This window comes from Diabrotica virgifera, chromosome 6 (genome assembly GCF_917563875.1).
Source record: "Diabrotica virgifera virgifera chromosome 6, PGI_DIABVI_V3a".
In the NCBI taxonomy this organism is placed as follows: domain Eukaryota; kingdom Metazoa; phylum Arthropoda; class Insecta; order Coleoptera; family Chrysomelidae; genus Diabrotica; species Diabrotica virgifera.
In genome coordinates this window covers 86087464-86101636 of record NC_065448.1, presented here as the reverse complement: position 1 = coordinate 86101636, position 14173 = coordinate 86087464, and the positions used below count along the sequence as shown (strand labels likewise).

General features: G+C 32.7%; 1 protein-coding gene across 1 annotated transcript in view; it reads left to right on the top strand.

Moving 5' to 3' along the window:
- Positions 1 to 14173, top strand: part of LOC114339161 (protein FAM161B) — a 98682-nt gene that overhangs the window by 69021 nt on the left and 15488 nt on the right. Inside the window, exon 7 of the mRNA XM_050652580.1 lies at positions 5255 to 5510. Coding sequence (XP_050508537.1) covers positions 5255 to 5510 — 256 coding nt within the window. The remainder of the gene's footprint in view (positions 1 to 5254; positions 5511 to 14173) is intronic.

Genomic DNA, 14173 nt, shown 5'->3' with positions numbered 1-14173 from the left:
TGCTAATAAATCAACATGTTCATTACAGGTGATACCTATGTGTGCTTTAACCCATAGGAAATGCACTTCTCTTCGTTTTTTATAGATTTCATAAAGTATTTTTTTAATTTGGAAGATACAGTTGTTTAAATTATGACTTGGAAATATTATTGTCTGAATAGCTGTCAGTACGGAAAGTGAGTCAGAAACAATTACTGTAGACTTATTTTCTGTATTCATAAAATATAATAAAGCTTCATAAATTGCAATTGCTTCAGCGCTGAATATTGAGAAAGCATTATTTATTTTATACATTTTTTCTGTATTGTTTGATGGGACATAAAAGGCACATCCAGTGCCAAACGTTGACTTCGACGCATCTGTGTAGATAATTATAGACTCCGAAAAAACGTCCAAGATACTTCTTAAGATGTTATGACTGATAGCTGCATTTTCATGATAACTTGGCTTAATTACTTTTACCAAATGTAATAATGAAGGAAAATCTTCAAAGTCTAAGATTTCGTCTGGATTTGAAGTAACATCAAAGTTTGACATACTGCGAAAAGCTTCACAAAGTAGAGGTGAATTCTTGTGTTTCCAATATTTATTCGTCAGATCAGCTTCATTCAATTTGCTTATTTTTAAATGAAGGGAAGGATCTTTATGTTGTAATTTCATAATACATTTTTTACTTAGATATTCTCTTCTATATTTCAGTGGCATCTCTAAAGCTTCGACATGTAACGCATTAATTGGAGTTGATTTCATAGCACCTAAACAAATCCTCAGAACTGTATTTTGTGTTACGTCGATTCTGCTTAGGGCCCGATCAGATGCAGAGCCATAGAGTACACAACCATAATCTATGATTGATCGTATATAAGCTTTGTAGAAAAGTAATGATGTTTCAACATCTGCTCCCCACCACGTTTTTGAAATTGCTTTTAAAAAATTTATTCCTTGATTACATTTGTTTAGCATAAACTCAATATGTGATTTCCATGTTAGTTTTCGGTCAAGTATCATCCCCAAATATTTGATAGAAGTTTGGAAACTATACTCATGATTGCTTAATTGTAATTTATCAATATTTGGTAAGTTGTGTCGTGTGAAAATGCAAACACTAGATTTGTTTGTGGAAATTTCAAATCCATTTTGTTGGAACCAATTGTTTGACAAGTTGTGCATTTTATCTAATGTTTGTATACAATTATCATATTTTTTTGAAAACGAGTATACAAGAAAATCGTCAGCATATTGTATAATCTTCAAAGTGCAGTTTTCAATTTGGCTATTATGTAGATCAGCAGTGTACAAATTAAACAACAAAGGGCTCAATACTGATCCTTGGGGCAGCCCCAAGTTATTGTATCGTGGACCTATCAGACTACTGTTATGTGCTCTGAGATATATCTTTCTACATGAGTAAAAATTATATATTGTTCCTGCTAGTTGGGCTGGTATTTGGAAATTTTTGACTAATTTTTCAACTAAAATATCTAGACAGGCTCTATCATATGCACCCTCTATGTCCATACATATTGCAGGTAAATAATTGTTGTCTGTAAATGTGTTTTGTATATCTACCACTAATGTTGAAAGGGCGTCTAAAGTACTTCTTCCTTTTCTGTACCCAAATTGAAGGTTGGGAAGTAATTTCTTTTTTTCTAACCACCATTCCAATCTCTGTTTTATCATTCGTTCGACTGTTTTAAGACGGCATGACATAAGAGATATAGGTCTATATGATTGTGCCACGTTGAGATTTTTACCTGGTTTCAGTATTGGTATTATAATGACATCTTGAAATTGAGGAACTAAACTCCCATTTTTGACCATCTCATTGAATATTTCCAACAGCAAGAGTTTAGCTATTTTTGGAAGGTGTTGTATCATGGGATATTTAATATTATCCAAACCTGGACTTGTGTTATTCCGATTTTTAAGAGCATATTCTAATTCTGTAATGTTGAACGGTTCTAGCAAAAAATGGTTTTGTTCATTTGAAGCATAGCTGTAGCTTTTTAGTAATTGGACTGATGGAGGAGCAACTTGATCAAAAATTTCGTCGACTAATGTATCATTAAGACATGTTCGATTAGTAATTGGTTTTCTATTGATTTTTCTAGCTTGATTCCATAATGCTGAGGAAGGAGTGTTTTTGTTTAAGTTTGAGACAAAGTTTTTCCAACTTTCTTTAGCTATTTCCTTTAATTTTTTTTTACTTTTAGCCATGCTCTCTTGGCATTTTAAGTAATTTTCAAAGTTACGGTTTTGCTTATAATTTGAAAGTGCTTCTTTTCTTTCCTTGATAATGTTATCACAATTTGTATTCCACCACGGCGGAGAATTTCTGATTTTGTTTTTATAAGCTTTATATTGTGGAATTGATAGTTGAGCTGCATAATTTATACAATCAATTAAAAAATTATATTTGTCCGACGTATTTTCCATTTGGTAATAGTTATTGAAAAATTGCTCTGCTGAAATTTCGTACATGGACCAATTAGCCTTTCTTGTATTCCATTTACTTTTAGGAATAATTTCTTCAGGTAAATGAATGTCAGTAATTTCCATATAGATCATAAAATGATTCGATCCCAAGGTGTCTGTATGTATAGACCAATTAATTTTATTGACTAGATCAGCTGTAACGAAAGTAACATCAATAGCTGATTTATTTTGATCTGGTTTAGTTAAAATGGTAGGTTCTCCATTATTAATTACTGTAAAATTTAAGTCATCTGCAGTTTTAATAAGTTGTATTCCAGTTGCATCATTATAATTAGATCCCCAAATCGTATTATGCGCATTGAAATCTTCACCTATAACTACTGAACCAGTGACCTGTGAAAATATATTTGCCCAATCACATACTGTACTTTTACATTTAGGAGGTTTGTATATAGATAATATATTGAGTTCAATATTTTTAAATTTTGTTTTGATGCCACAAACTTCAATATCAGAATTAAAGTTATAATTTAGTTTTAGTTCACTGAAGGTTACTGTGTTACGGATAAGAATCGCAACGCCACCAAACCGGTCTTCCTTCCTATCTCTTCTTATTAGGTTATAACCATTAAAACTGCAATGAGAATCTTTTTTAAACCATGTTTCGCTAATTAGTAAAATATCAATTTGTTTATTGTTTACGTATTGCATTAAACTGTTTTTGTTTGACATAATAGATCTAGCATTCCATTGACCAATTTTTAAAATATCTTGTACAGCCATTAGAAGCTATTATTGTTTACAGTATTTAAAACCTGTTCTAATTCATTAATTATAGTCTTATCGTCTAACGTTTTTATATCTTCAATTGAACGAATATGTTCCAAGAGGTTCATTGTAAAATTTGTTATAGTTTTTGTCAACTGATTTTTATTTTCAACTTTGTTATAATTGGGTTTATGTGGATTAGCCGGTAAAGGCTGGGCAGGTCCAAATGTAAAGGGAAAGATAGGTTTATGAATAGGAGATTGTATGATAGGAGAGTTTGGTTTCCTTTTCTTTCCTACAGATGCATGTGAATTATTGTTCAATTGAGAAGATATTAGAGGGCGCGCTTTATTGGTCTGTGGGCCTAGCTGAGTGGAGACAGAATTTTTATTAATTTTTGGAAGCGAAGGAAATTCTTGTTCATTATTTTTAAGCAAAGAAAAGTAATTTTGACTCATAACACCAGAAAATGATTGTTCACACAAATGTTTTGCCTCTAAAAAAGTAGTCTTTTGTTCGATCATTATACTTTTAATCTTTTTTTGTTTTTCATAAAAGGGACACTTTTTTGATATTGTGACATGCTCATTACTTTTACAATGTATACAATACATAGCTTTATCGCAAGTATGATCAGTAGTCTTAGTTTGCCCACATTGAATACAACATTCCTGGGAACTTTTACATTGCTTTGACACATGACCAAATTTCAAACATCGATAGCATTGAACGACCCTACCAATAAATTGTTCTACCGGAAAATAAACTCTATTAAAACCTATAGAGTTGGGTAGAATATTACCCTCAAAGGTGACAACTATAGTTTTTTTATCTACGTATTCAATTGTTTCCTCTTTTTGGATTCTACGCTTTGTTCTATAAATATTTAAAACTTTGGAAGTAGATTCAATATTTTCCATGAGATAATTAATGTCAAATTGGGTGTCTACATCCCTTATAAGCCCTTTAACTTCCAACAAGTGATTTGGAATGTAAGCTCTTAAATTTTGAGCGTCTAATAATTTATTTTTGACAAGATTATTAGCTTCTAAACGTGATGACAGCAAAACTTTTATACGATTACGGCCAATGCTTTTTATCTCTTTAATATGTGTAAGTTTCAGGGTCTTAAATAGTAGGTGACCTATCGCCATAGGGTGCAATCTAGAAAGACCAGTTTCATTCCCAATTTTTTCAATATAAACCCAAATATTATCTAAATTGTACTTATCTGAGATCAAGTTGAAATATTTAATATCCTTTTGTTTTTCTATCGGCAAAGTAGCACTAGGTTCAAAACTATTATTTTCCATTAAACTATCTTCACTATTCACTATGTCTTTCGTCTGAGAGGACGTCCCTAATGAACTTTGTTCCCCCATAATGGGGGAACCAATTTAATTTGTTTATTTAAAAATTCACTGGACTATAAAATTATATCTTTATCGAGTATTAAATTTTTAACGAGTTTTTAATAATTTAACAAAAATTGATGAATCCTGTTCTCTTTGTAAACGATAGCCTGCGATCGATTCGAAGGTACGAATAAGACTGTTGTTCAATGTTAACTCCATCGATTTAAGATTACAATATTTTTGGTTCTTTGCTGATTACTACTGTTCTAGTATTCTGAATTTAAATCGTCATGTTAAATTCTTTTGTCTTTGTATTCAATCTTTTAACTAGTCTTTGAAGACTATTTCCATTTGGGGCTATTAATATTGCTTCATCTGCGTAACAGAGAATTTTAATTTCGTTGTTCCCCATACTTTATCCTGTTTCTGTATTAACGCTCTTTATGACTTCATCCATTATTAGATTGAATAACATAGGGCTTAGTGAATCCTCCTGTCTTATTTCATTGCCTGAGACTATAATATGGTAATCAACAAGTCTCAGCGTTTTTTATAATTTTTTTAAACAAGGACATAAACAATCTTATTCCATAAGTGCTTTCCACACTGTATAATAAGCACAAAATATATTTTTTTCTGTTCTTTCATAATTAAATATTGCTCCTAAATCTTCCGATCTCATATATTCGTTGTAGGCAAAAAATTGAAATGGAAATGATACGAGCGTTAGATGAAGCTCAAAGAAGAGACGAAGCAAGATGGAGAGAAAAATTATTTCGAAAAAAGCCTATTTGGCATAATTTGGCGTATAACCACGAGGATGACTTAGCAATACGATTACAATTACGAAGAGATGAAGAAAAATTGAGAAAAGAAGAACACAAAATGAGAATGTCGCTAATGTATGGAAGAGTACAGAAACAACCTACTCTTTTCGAAAGACAGTCACAGGTATGGGTTTCTTTTAATTTAACGTATCCCATTAGTCGTATTTCTTTTTCTGTTAGGTTTCTCTATTCATTTTTATTATAGTTATTCCATTATATCTTTACAAAAAAACGTCATGATTCATTTACAAACAAGTTAAATCAAAAAATTAAGTGAAACTTACATCGATATGAAAAATATCATTGATACGTATTGTCAATGTAATCATTAGAAAATGGCTATTATCGGTAAACATATTTTATCAAGTAGTTATATTTTATACTGTACTTTTATAATATTGTACGGTTATAAGTTATATTGTACGGTTAACGGTTATAATATAAACATAGTTTCAAAAGATATACATAAGCTAAAATTATCATGCTTATTTTCAGTTGATTTTTTCATGAACAGATTAATGGATTCCGTTAATTTTTTTTTGTAAATTTAGATTTTTCTTTTTTGTACTTATACGGGGTGAAAGAAAAGAAATGTTCTTCTTATGTGAAGTTTGAGATACCTACTCTGTAGCGAGAACAAGGTACAACTGTGAGTATGCATCGAAATCGTATCGCAGTCTATGAACATCACGTTTTTTGAATGTATCTGATATCTTTAGAGGCAAAGAAAATAGGGGTCGCCCATGTTTCTCAACTGCCATCAATACGACTAACTTCACGCGTAACTTTGATACGAGAATTACTTATAAAAAAATATGCATTGAAAACCAGATCCTGTAATTTTTTGAGCGTTATAAAGTGAGTACAAAGACATACATATTTCTTTTTTTGTAATTACAGCTTCAATTTACCGTAGAATTCTCGTAGACTGTGCCGATAAGGTAGAGTCGTGTTGGGGAAACCAGGCGTGTCCAGAAAATAGATGGTCTTATTCTTTAAAGCGGGTTGACACGATCCAAGTTGCATCCAAGTGTACTTAGTCCAAGTCAACTTGGACGCTGCGCGCGCTACTTGGAAGCTACTTTGATCGTGTAAATTACTTGGATGTCAAATAAAATAACAAATAACCATTGCAAACATGGCGAAAGTGATTATGGAGGGTAACCAAGTGGTTAAGTACTGCTGATATGTTAATACATGAGCTTGAGATCCATAAAAAAGAAATTAAAAAGAAAAAAAGGAAAATTTGGATTCTTAATTGGATACGTGAAGCGTTTGGAGCTTCGTCTAATTTTCCTAAGTGAAGTAGTAAAAATAAAGATTAAGATACATTTAAAAACTATTTAAAAATAACTACCGAATAATTTGAACAACTATTGAAAATGGTCAATCCAAAAATTTAAGAAGTTGATACAAATATGAGAGAAAAAAAAATTGTATTAAAATGTGCATAAATCATTAAATTATCATGTAGTGTAACTCATGTAATGTAACGTCAAGCAACGGATATTTGTACATACATAACAATACCCAAAGTATAAATAGACCAGGCCATTTAGCACTAAAAACACCCGAATAAATAGATTTTTAAATACAGCACCTAGAGACTTGCAGTTTTTTGCATTAGGTTCAGAATGACGCCAGAAAAAAAGTCTTCTATCCAAAAATGGGTGGAAATGCATAATTGCACTGTAAAGTGCATAAAATGCATCCAAAATTGCATAAATATAAAAATAAAGTCAAAATCAGTATACTAAGGAACACAATTTATTATTTGGGGGTTTTTGGGGTCACTGAATACGATTACGCCATCAAAATTGACCACTGGAGTACCTGGTGCCCAGGGTCGCGACAAAGGCACGTCATCGTCTGGAGTTTCGATGGATTTCGGCACTAAATTGATGTAACTGGACTATTCGGGGGGTTTTTGACGTGGTTAAACACGAATATGCCATCAGAACACACATCTGGATCACCTGGTGCTTTAGGTTACTGCAAGGGACGTCATATTCTGGAGTTTCGAAGGCTTTCGATATCAAATTGATGCAAACGGATTACTTACGAATTTTTGAGGTCGCTAAACACGAATATGCCATCAGAATTGGCCTCAGGGTACCTGGTGCCCAGGGTCGCTACAAAGGCACTTCATCGTTAGGAGTTTTGATGCATTTTGGCACTAAATTGATGTAACTGGATATGATCTTAGGCACTAGGTGCTCTGGAGGTCGATTCTGATTGCATATTCAGGTTTAGCGACTTCAAACCCCTTGAGTAATCCATTTGCATCAGTTAATGCCGAAGACACTCAAAAATCCAGAAAACGACGGGCCTAAGTAGCGATCTTGGGCACCAGGTACCCCGTAATTTAATGCTGATGGCATATTTGTGTTTAGCAATCCCAAAAACCCGTAAGAAATCCGTCTGCATCAATTTGTCGAATGCCCTAGAAGCTCCAAAAGTGATGTCCCTTGCAGTGACCTTGGGCTCAAGGTGCAGAGGGGGTCGGTTCTGATGACATGTTCGTATTTAGAGACCTCAAAAACCCTCCAGTAATCTATTTGCATCAATTAAATACCGAAAACTCTCGAAACCCCAGAAGACGACGTGCCTTAGTAGCGACCCTGGGCACCAGGTACTCCGGAGATCAATTCTGATCGCATATTCGTGTCTAGCGACCTCAAAAACCCAAGAGTAATCCGTTCACATCAAGTTAGTGCCAAAAATCCTCAAAATTTCAGAAGACGACGCCCTTTCAGTGATGTTGAGCACCAGATGATCCGTGGATCGGTTTTGAGGCGTACCCGTGTTCAGTGGCCCCAAAAAACCCCCGAATAACAAAAGTTGGTCCTTAGTATACTGATTTTGACTTTTTGATGCACTTTTTGATGCATTTTATACACTTTAAAGTACAATTATGCATTTCCATCAATTCTTGATTAGTAGACTTCTTTTCTGACGTCGCGTCATCCTGAACATAAAGCAAAAAACTGCAAGTCTTTAGGTGCTGTATTTAAAAATTGATTTATTTTGTGCTAAATGCCCTCGTGTATTATACATATATCAAATTTATATAAACTTTATTTATTTCTGACAATGTATTTAGCGACCCCTAAAGCCCGTTAGTAATCCGTTTGCATCGATTTAATGTCGAAAACCATCGAAACTCCAGAAGATGACGTCTCCTGCCGTGACCTTGGGCACCAGGTTATCCGGGGTTCAGTTCTGATGGCGTAATCGTATTCAGTGACCCCAAAAACCCCCCAAATAATAAATTTTGTTCCTTAGTATACTGATTTTGACTTTATTTTTATATTTATGCAATTTTGGATGCATTTTATGCACTTTACAGTGCAATTATGCATTTCCATTTATTTTTGAATAGTAGACTTTTTTTCTAACGTGATCCTGAACATAATGCAACAAACTGCAAGTCTCTAGGTGCTGTATTTAACTATATATATTCTTCTATTTGTACTTATATCCCGTTTTATATTTTCCGATGCCACGCCATTGTAACTATACTTTGATGCTACTTGGAAGAAAATTGGCCACCGTCCTACTAGACTTGGATGCGACTTGGATAGAACCTGTTCATGGAAATTTACTTGAACGAGGGTGGTGACACAATCAAAGGAGCTTCCAAGCGTTGCGAGCGCAGCGTCCAAGTAGACTAGGAGGGTGGACTTGGATGAAGATGAAACACACTTGGAACGTGTCAACCCGCTCATACGATAAAAGTAGCATCCAAGTATTGCGCGCGCTGCATCCAAGTGGACTTGGACGAAGTACACTTGGATGCAACTTGGATCGTGTCAACCCGCCTTTAACAACGTGTTTTAACTTAAACAAAAGTTTGAGACACCCTGTAGGAACTAAAAGGTAAAAAGCTGGGTATACGCCGAAATTCTGTTGTAGTCTCATATTTTGTGAACATTTTAATTTTTTTAGTTTTTTTATATCTTCCATAATAAAGAAACTAGACGGTTTTACTCTTTAATATGTGTTTTACCTGACGACGACTATACATGAGGAGAGTATGTCTTATCATACACTAAGATGAAATTATTTCCTATATATAGGACACTACTAAAGGAACTTTCGTAGTGTCCTATATATTCCACGTTTTAATTCCACTAATTTAAAGAGCCTCCACGTAACCAAGTCCCTACCTACTTACTTTTAAGGAATTTCCACCCCAAAACATCACAGAGCCTCCATTAAACAATCTCATTTCTCTTATGCTGCGCTGTGCATACTGCTCACTTGGTCGATAAATAACTGTGAAAGTGTCGACCATATCACGGACATTCAAAAAACAAAATATTCACAAAACATACCCTGTCCTCCCTACAGGATGTCTCAAACTTAACATCAAAAAAACATGTAAGTTAAAAAACTTTGCCCAACTGTACCAATACCACAGAAAAATCTAAAATAATAAAAAAAATTAGCGGAATCCGTTAATCTATTCAGGAAAAAATCAACTACGAAAATGAGCATAATTTTAGGTGATGCATAACTTTTAAAACTATGTATATTTAACACAATATAACTTTATAAAATAAACAATATAAGTTATAAATAAAATGCAAGCCGCGGAAATGAAATATTTAAGAAAAGTCGTGGAAGCTGAGAGAACTGATAAAAGACGTAGCGATGATGTTAGAAGATAATTAAAAGTAAAAACATTAAAAGAAAAAATTCATGAAGAGAAATTAAAATGGACTAGACCCATACTTATAATTAAAGCTCGGATTTATAGGCAACAAAAATTGAAGAAAAAGGCGCCTATATAGGCAAAGATTTTTATTAAAAAAGGCAGGAATATTAACATTTAGGCAAAATATAGGCAATAAAGGAATATAACTTATTATTTATTGTACAAAGTGAATTAACGTAATATTAACCTAAGGCAGGTATATTTACACATCATAATCATAACATTAGTATAAATAAACTAGTAACTAAATAACTGTTAATTAATAATTAAACATTGTAACCACTTAAAATTTTATCATTAATAGAAACAACTAAATGTTTTTCAATATTTTCGGACTTAAAACTATGTCTTCGATCACTTAAAATTAATTTGTACATTGAAAACGAACGTTCGACATCGACAGATGTAATTGGAGCATGGGTCTATTGAATAAAAAGAAGTATTTGCTTTTACTTACAAGTATTTAAGTATTTACTTAATAGTAATTAAATAAAGTCATTTCTTTAATGCTTTATTTAATTATTATTAAGTAAATACTTAAATACGAGGAAGTATAAGCAAATACTTTTTTTTATTCAATAGACCCCATATTTCAGAGCGAATAATAAATCTGGCATAATTTGTAATTCCTCGGAAAATGTCCCATTCAAAACTTTAGCAACATTAGATAAAAACGAAAAACCTTCATTCTTGTCGAAAACCTATTTCATTTTTTTTTAATTAATTGACCGTTACTTCCAGGTGCCGATTTAATTTTCGTCTTTAAATTATCTATTAATTTTACTGACTCACATAAATTTATCTCTTGTTTTTCTAATAAGGTAATTGTGGTAATTATTAATTTATAATTGTCATTGATATAAGCGAGTTCCTGTTTCAATTTGGGATTTTTTAATATTTTTTTTTGCTTCTCGAATGGCTTCGGAAATATCATCATCAAATTCTGACATAACTAATTCTATTTCATTGCAGTGTTCAAAGTAAAAAAAACTGCTTCGAGCCAGGTTCCCCACCTTGTAATTACTGGTTTAGGTGGCAAAGGGACACCGGGAAGTCTTTCTTTATATATTTGCACCCTCAACGGAGCCTTTACAAAAACTTTTTTCATAAAATTTATAAAATTATTTACCAACGGAAACAGATTTCTTATTTTTTCAGCAATTCTATTTACCTCGTGGGCTACACAAGTACAATGAATTAAATTAGGATAAAAAATCTTTAAATTAACAGCAGCTTTTAACGTATATGCCGCAGCATCTGAAAGCATTAAAACTATTTTATTCATTGGTATAGGGTTGGGTAAAAAGAGGTTTGTTAAACTATCTTGTATAAATCGACTTATTGTTAAATTGTTTGTTTTTTCCAATTCTGTCACGGCAACTAAATAAGGTTTTCTGGCAAAGTTTTCGTTCAAAATTCCAATAATTAAATTAGCTATATACCTGCCGCATACATCTGTCGTTTCATCCACGATAATATACAAAAAATTGCCCTCTAACTCCGGCTTAATTTTTGAAATACATTCCACATAACATTTTTCCACAGTATGTTTTCTCAATGTACTCTCGTCCGGTAAGGATTTATTAAGATATTTTTCGAAAAAGCATTTAAAACTAGGGTTATTAACTTTATATAGAGGAATGTTGGATGCGATCATCATCTGGCATAAATCAAATTTAAATGCGTCTTCCTCCTTTTTTTTTGAACTGCTTAAACTATCCCGCAGAGATATTTGGGCTAACTTAGAGGAATTTAATTTTTCCAAATTACGTTTATGAAGTGGTGTTCCACAATGCTGGTCAATAAAGTACTTTTTTGTAGTTGAAATCTGAGAATTTAAAAAAAAATTAGAATTCTAAAACCGTTTTAGAATTTAGTTATGTTGTGGGACGAGAAAAAAAGAGAAAAAATAAAACTTACCGATTTGCCGCATGGTTTACAAAATGCTCCATCTCCTTCTAGAGAAAGTTCCGAATAAGGTGCGATCCATAGCCTTAATTTAGATGTCATCTTTTCACACAAATGTCTAAAACGTTTTAAAACGTGTTCTTTGCTTTTCGGTATACGCAACAAAACTAAACTAGGATATAGCAATTTGTGACTAAACTCTGATACAGTAACCGACTGTACAACTGATAATAAACTAATAAAGCTTAGGGATTTCCAAATAGTTAACCCTCAAGTCTCGATCAGGTACATTTTCCTAGAAATCTGTTATATAAACAAACCATTGATATTTTATTATTGACCCAAAATTTTATTATAGAATGGTTTGGTAATAGAATAATATCATGGGTAGTACCATGAAATTTTAAAAAAGGCACAAATAGGCGACATTTACGAAAAAAGGCAAAAAGTGCAAAAAACATTTATAATAGACAAAATAGGCAAAAAAAGGCATTTTGCCTATAATCCGAGCTTTACTTATAATTAAAGACAACAGACAAGTTAAAATGACATGGGAAGCGAGGCCGATAGGGAAAACAGGAAAGGCCGACCAAGGAAAACCTGGAATACAAGTTCGATGGAAATATTGAAAAATAGAGGAAAATCGTGGCAGGAAGCCAAAGAATTAGCTAAAGACAGAAAAAATTGGTGTAAGTTCGCTGAGAGCACCGAGTAAAGAAGACACCTCGAGACCTTCCGGTATAAGAGGAACATCGATTATGTATATATGTAAGTTATAAATTCAAATAAACACTAGAAATGCGTTAATGTAACTGTCACTGAAAATGATAAACGTCAAAATTCATAGTGAACAAGGTATCAAAGACATGCCGTATTGTAGGCCTATTGTATATCCTTATTTAACTTATTGTGGTTTTTATGGGCAAGCGGTTTAATATTGCGATACTAGTTTCGGTAAGTAAAAAAAGAGATCTAGCATAAAAAGTTATTCGTGAATAATTTTATGCATTACTCTGGGCTAATTAGCAAAATACAAGGAAAAGTTATTTACCAGCAATTTTATTGCTGGAATCGAAGCTTATGATTCTATATACAGTGGAACCTCGATAAGTCGGCCCCCGATAACCCGGAAGTCCGGCTAACCCGGACCGATTTTCATCAGAAAAACATTTCAACAATAAAAATGTATGTATTATGTTAAAAACATTTTATCTGTAGCCGCTTCTGGAATGTCTTAAAAATATCGAGTTTCATTGATAAAACTTGGCTTTGACCATAATATAATATTTGAGAGATAATGGGTATTTGTGTATTGTAATTTGAACTATACGGTAAAGATGACTCATGGCACACGGCGGCAGCAGATTATCCATTATCGGGCTATCGCAAACAACACGCACCTTTTATTCCTTTATTTATTTTCAACTGTCTTTTAAAAAATTATTTTTAGAACAATGGTCTTTTAAAGTTTAAACAATGAAAGAGCCACTGTTCTTAAATAACATAACATCCTTCCGATGGCAGACGAAATTGACACAGCCGAAACTGACTGAGTTTTTTTTTACCTAGAAATGAACAATACTCTTTCTATACTGTCTATAATATACTGTATATATACAACTATAATAGGTAAGTTAGATATGTGTACTGTGCATATATATTTCATGTTATTTTAATTATAACGGACTTTATCTATAAGGATACCGTAATTTATTAATTTTTACAATGCTCTCCGGCTAACCCGGATTTTCGATAACCCGGATCGGCCGCGGTCCCGATTAATCCGAGTTATCGAGGTTCCACTGTATTAATAATATAGGTATGCAAAGTCCGCAGACAGTGTGCTACTTTTTTTGTAAATAAAATGGGGCCCGAAAATCGTATTTTTTCAATTTTTGCTCTATAACTCCAAAGATTTTAACTTTAAAATTAATTTATTATAACAAAACAAAAGCAAGTTTGACATTTAATAATAGGTTAGTTAGATGGCTCTACTCGAGTTACTTGGGAACAAAAAAAGAATGAAGAAAATTGCTCCATGGGAAGCCGAGAAAATGCATTTTTTTAACGTATACCGATTTTGAACTTTGAGATTACATTTTCTCCAACCTGATTTTTGATTGGAATTTTGCAATTTTTGGTAATTTTCACTCGTAATA